Source organism: Brachyhypopomus gauderio, unplaced genomic scaffold (assembly GCF_052324685.1).
Source record: "Brachyhypopomus gauderio isolate BG-103 unplaced genomic scaffold, BGAUD_0.2 sc49, whole genome shotgun sequence".
NCBI classification, from domain to species: domain Eukaryota; kingdom Metazoa; phylum Chordata; class Actinopteri; order Gymnotiformes; family Hypopomidae; genus Brachyhypopomus; species Brachyhypopomus gauderio.
The window spans coordinates 2,706,912-2,712,911 of record NW_027506874.1 but is presented as its reverse complement, the minus strand read 5'-3'; the positions used below and the strand labels follow the sequence as shown (position 1 = coordinate 2,712,911).

Sequence of the window (6,000 nt, the reverse complement as noted above, 5' to 3'; positions counted from 1 at the left end):
CTGAAGCATCATTTCGGGTGGGTCACTTAATTGTTAAGCACAAGAAGTCCTTCCAAGATGAGGAGATGATAAAAGGCATTTGTTGAAGCCGCTGATTCCTTGTTCCAAGACTGTTCCAGAAATATTATCTTCCATCAAAGCTCTCAAGCTACCGAGGAATACAGTTTAATTGAAATTCAATAAAAAATACTTTATTTATCCTAAAAGGGAAAAAAGTAAAAGGAAATAAAGGATACACAATATTAAATAGTAATAATAATAACTTAAATAATGATAATATAGAAGAAATAAATTGATGTTTTGCATTTTTATTGGAGGCAGATCATTTTGACTTGGTCATCTTATAAGTAGCTCGCAAGCTGAAAAGGTGTGGGCACCCCTGCTTTACTGCTTAACCCCCTAAGCTAACCCTTATCCCTTAACTCTTACCCTGACCCTTAAACCTTACCCTAACCCAAACCCTTCTGCAGATACTTACTTGAGTTTTAAAACTTGAGATACAATATCCTACTGGGTGATTAGTCAAAATGAAAAAGTTACATGCGTCTTTTTTTAAGTCAGAACATTAAATGTATTGTGTGTTTAAATGGCATTTTATCTGTCTCTATATTTTTCCTCATTAGAATCACTTGTAACTTAGTTGCACTGATTGTGTCAGTACTAATGTGTATAGTAAACTATTGAGAAACTAATTGGAATGGAAAAAATTATTTTGTGACAGTGTTTCTGTTTACTAAACTGCAAAAAAATGATCTGAGGACACATGTCTCCCCCTGGTGGCAGGAACCGGTGTGAACGCCAACAAATCCTCTGCTATATGCTGTGATATTGATCCGTTTGACTGATGTGGCTGTTTCTCTTTATATTAAGATTATATTATAATTATTATATTATAATATTAATACAATTAAATTTATGGAAATATAAAAATATTATATCTGTTTAGTGTATGTTGTAGATCCTTAGTGGACACCACTACCACCAAAAACTTAGAACACTTATCAACACTAGTCAAACATTTAAAATTCTCTTCTAACTAGTCTGTTAGCAAAACTCAATCGTGTCAAATCATAAACACTAGCAGATTTGTGATGATCTCCTAGAGCAGGAAAAGACTACAACACTTTAGTGCTGGTGTTGGGACCAAGGTTATATATAGTTTTGTATTTTTAATTATAGTTTAGTTTTTATTTAATTGTGACTTTTTTCCTAATTCAGTTAGTTTTAAGTTTGCTAGTTTTTATTAGTTTACATTTTTTTAAGCTTAGTGTTAGTTTAGTTTTTGTTAGTTCTAGCATTAGTTTGGGTTATATGCCAGGTGCAGGATTTCAAAAGGTCTAATAAAAACTCATCAAAAGATACCATTTTTAAAAATGTATTCATTCATGTATTCATTACTGTTGAACAACCAACTGTCCACAAAATAGCAGCCTTAAGTGCAAAATGTGTAATAGTGCTGCTGAAAATTGCCAGACTAAGTATAGACATGAACATAAGAACATAACCTTACGTAACCTAACCCGATTTTGGTTTGAGTGAAAAGCTAAACATTTTGTGGACATCCCTTCTCAACACATTAATCAGTGCATCCTCCCGCTTGCAGTTTTCCTGCGTATTAACTAACCAGCAGCCATTTGATCACTGGTGAAAATGGTCCATTATGGTTCTCTCCTTCCCAGTGCTACCTTGCTGGGATTGCTTCTCTTTTGAGCTTTTCAAATGGACTTTGAGATTCGAGGGGTTTTTCCACTTGAGAACTACTCCACATATTTTATCACCTTTTTCCACTACAAGACACGTAGTCTTTCTCGTAGTCATATTTTTTAAAATCCCATACAGGACCATGAGGAGCCGTATGCTTCTGCCAGATACGAAGGGGATCCTATCTATAATTTCAGAATGTTTAATTATTGTTATTTTTTTCTTTTAATTACCGTTATTATTTATTTCAGTTAACAAAAAAGTTTTTCCAATATCAGTTCGTTTTTTGTTTGTTTTCGTTAACAATTATTGGTTGGGACATGCTCAGGGACGAGGCTAGGGTATTTTTAGTGGTGCTAGAGCACCACTGTGAGGTTGCTCAGCACCCCCTGGCTCAACACATTTTTTAAATATTATATTATGCAAAAAACTTGCTCTGCACCTGCGCAATACTTTGGTATTGTGCCTCTGTGAGCACTGGGGGCTGGGCACCCCTAAAAACCAGATCCTAAAATCGCCCCTGGACATGCTCATACAAATATAGAACACACTGTGTGCAGTTCCCTGCAGCACTAGGGTTAGCGTACAGTTAGACTTGGGAGTGTTCAGCCATTCTAGGTGAGGGTTCAGTGGTACTGGGTGAGGGTTCAGTAGTACTGGGTGAGGGTTCAGTGGTACTGGGTGAGGGTTCAGTGGTACTGGGTGAGGGTTCAGTGGTACTGGGTGAGGGTTCAGTAGTACTGGGTGAGGGTTCAGTGGTACTGGGTGAGGGTTCAGTAGTACTGGATGAGGGTTCAGTGGTACTGGGTGAGGGTTCAGTGGTACTGGGTGAGGGTTCAGTGGTACTGGGTGAGGGTTCAGTAGTACTGGTCACTCTTTATGGCATTCCCACCTGGCGACACATGATGGCAAGTCTTTCTTTCAGCTGAGCCAGTTCTGCCCTTTGTCTCTCTCTCTCCCGGTCCTCCTGTAGGAATGAACCATTGCACAGGCGCTGAAGAGAAGACAGGAGACAGAGAGTATGGACATGAAAGAGAGAGAGAGGAAATGAGAGAGAGAAGAGAAACAGAGAGAGAAAAGGGAGAGAATAGGGAGAGAGAGAAACAGAGAGAGAAAAGGAGAAAACCAGAAGGAGAGAAAGAGAGAGAGAGAGAGAGAAGTGGAATAACAGAACATGTGCAACAAACACACAGTCTGTCCATTAACCCTAACCCTAACCCATTTAACCATAACCCTAACACATTAACCCTAACCCTAACCCATTAACCCTAACCCTAACCCATTAACCATAACCCTAACACATTAACCCTAACCCTAACCCATTAACCCTAACCCTAACCCATTCCTACACAGCGTTACCTGTACTGACCCTGACCTGGACCCGTCTGTTTTACCTACACACCACTGTGACATATACAGGACCATAATCATATCTGTATAGAGCTATTATCTATACAGGGCTGTTACGGAAAGCCCTCCGCCTGGTAGGAGATCCAACCCACCCACTACAGTTTCTTCAGCCTGCTGCCATCAGGGAGGAGACTGCAGAGTCTCGGGGCTAGAACCACCAGACTGAAGGACAGCTACATACACCAGACTGAAGGACAACTACATACACCAGGCTGTGAGACAGCTACATACACCAGGCTGTGAGGATGCTGAACTCTCTCCCAGCTTTACCCCCCCTCCCCCTCCTAACCCCAGCACACACTCATACAGCATCCGGATCAACACAGTACTGAAACTTAATATGCACTCACACATCTCATACATGCACTACTGCTCACATTGCACTTTCTTACCCTCTTAATCCCGCCTACCACTGTGTCCTAAAGAACTGCACTAAACTTTCAATTACCAGCCATAAGCTATTATATTGCACTACTGTTCATACATGTTGCTACACTGGTACGGTTATTCTTTCCTAATCCCCCCATCTCTTTTTACCACTTCACTACACTTGTATTGCACTACTGTCTACTCTGTACAGCTATTTTATAATTTTATAATTTTATTTTTTACTTCAGTGTGCTTTCGTGTTGTTTTGTGCTGAAACTTTGGAAGGAGAGTAACGTAATTTCGATTCTCTGTATATCCTATACATATGCAGAATTGACAATAAACCTACTTGAACTTGAACTTACATATAAAAGACCATATCTATGGAGACCACACAGAAGGAGCTAAAACAAATACAAACAATATTTTCCAAAATACAAACAATATTTTCCATGTCTACCATTTTCAATAAACTATCACTTAACATGTGCCATTCCACAATGAAAGAACGTACAATGGAGGGGAGATTCTGTTCAAACATACACAGGACATGTACGTACTAAAGACCATCACACACATACTCTTACATCTTTCTCGTTGTCCATCCCCTTTTGTGTCCCTCCAGTTTGCTCTTTTACCTGATTAAACAAAGCAAAAAAATTTACTTACTTATTAGGTCACATGCTTGTGTGGTAAACGTGATGTCACAGACTTGTGGCTTTTGTCACTTAACTAACGCACTGAGCCAGTTAAATTAAATCACTTAACTAATGCACTGAGCCAGTTACATTAAATCACTTAACTAATGCACTGAGCCAGTTACATTAAATCACTTAACTAATGCACTGAGCCAGTTACATTAAATCACTTAACTAACGCACTGAGCCAGTTAAATTAAATCACTTAACTAATGCACTGAGCCAGTTAAATTAAATCACTTAACTAATGCACTGAGCCAGTTAAATTAAATCACTTAACTAATGCACCGAGCCAGTTACATTAAATCACTTAACTAACGCACCAAGCCAGTTACATTAAATCACTTAACTAATTCACCGAGCCAGTTACATTGCATGTGAACAAATACATACTCGTCCATGTAGTGTGTCTATTGTGACATTAGGATTGGTATTAGGGTTACATAAGGGTTAGGGTTTTGTAAGAATTAAGGTTATGGTGCCTAAGGTTTAAGGTTACGCTTACATAAGGATTAGGGTTAGATCAAAGTTAGGGTTATATAAAGGCTAGGGTGTGGATTTGTATTAAATAGGAATAGAAAACATGCAAGTTAACTCTTCCAAATTTCTGTCATATGAGGCACCTTCATAATTCTAATATAACCCTTCATAACCCTAACCATAACATATCCCTAACCATAACTCTCTTTTGTTATACATGAGTGGTTGTTTCCGCAAATGCTGTGCCACCTCCAATACAGAAACCTCTTTTAAGGTATCTAAATAATTACTACCATGCATTCAATGTGCGAGTACGGGAAAAATGTAAATTTACCTCCTGAGTAGATGCGGCTAGCTGTTCTTCTAACATTGCCACTCTTTCTAGGGCAACACGAAGCCTCTCCCTAACCTTCTCAACGACAGACAGACAGTTGGGTGATTTCAAACTCAGCAGACATCATCACAAACCAAAGGTCTGGTGAGAGGGAGTGTAGTACACATGTGGGGTCTAGGAGGGTAGTACTAGTGTGGAGTGTAGGGGTGTGGTACTAGTGTGGCATATAGGGGTGTGGTACTAGTGTGGAGTGTAGTACTAGTTTAGGGGTGTAGGGGTGTGGTACTAGTGTGGAGTGTAGTACTAGTGTGGGCTGTAGGGGTGTGGTACTAGTGTGGCGTGTAGGGGTGTGGTACTAGTGTGGTGTGTAGGGGTGTGGTACTAGTGTGGCATATAGGGGTGTGGTACTAGTGTGGCATATAGGGGTGTGGTACTAGTGTGGAGTGTAGTACTAGTTTAGGGGTGTAGGGGTGTGGTACTAGTGTGGAGTGTAGTACTAGTGTGGGCTGTAGGGGTGTGGTACTAGTGTGGCGTGTAGTACTAGTTTAGGGGTGTAGGGGTGTGGTAGTAGTGTGGAGTGTAGTACTAGTGTGGGCTGTAGGGGTGTGGTACTAGTGGGGGCTGTAGGGGTGTGGTACTAGTGTGGCGTGTAGGGGTGTGGTACTAGTGTGGTGTGTAGGGGTGTGGTACTAGTGTGGCATATAGGGGTGTGGTACTAGTGTGGAGTGTAGGGGTGTGGTACTAGTGTGGAGTGTAGGGGTGTGGTACTAGTGTGGAGTGTAGGGGTGTGGTACTAGTGTGGGGTGTAGGGGTGTGGTACTAGTGTGGAGTGTAGGGGTGTGGTATTAATGTGGAGTGTAGTACTAGTTTGGGGTGTAGGGGTGTGGTATTAGTGTGGAGTGTAGTATTAGTGTCGGGTGTAGGGGTGTGGTACTAGTGTGGAGTGTAGGGGTGTGGTAATAGTGTGGAGTGTAGGGGTGTGGTACTAGTGTGGGGTGTAGTACTAGT

General features: G+C 40.8%; 1 protein-coding gene across 6 annotated transcripts in view; it reads right to left on the bottom strand.

Annotated features, from left to right (window-relative positions):
* LOC143487638 (liprin-alpha-3-like) overlaps positions 1-6,000 on the bottom strand; it is a 116,716-nt gene that overhangs the window by 85,470 nt on the left and 25,246 nt on the right. For 5 of the 6 annotated variants that reach the window (XR_013124320.1, XR_013124321.1, XM_076986685.1 and 2 more), the window contains exons 5-7: positions 4,993-5,067; positions 4,068-4,118; positions 2,594-2,695 (exon numbers count right to left, since the gene is read on the bottom strand). Coding sequence is in view for 4 of the 6 variants with exons in the window: in XM_076986685.1 (XP_076842800.1) it covers positions 2,594-2,695; positions 4,068-4,118; positions 4,993-5,067 (228 nt within the window). In the remaining 2 variants the exon portion in view is untranslated. The remainder of the gene's footprint in view (positions 1-2,593; positions 2,696-4,067; positions 4,119-4,992; positions 5,068-6,000) is intronic. The other variant, XM_076986686.1, reaches the window with a different exon arrangement.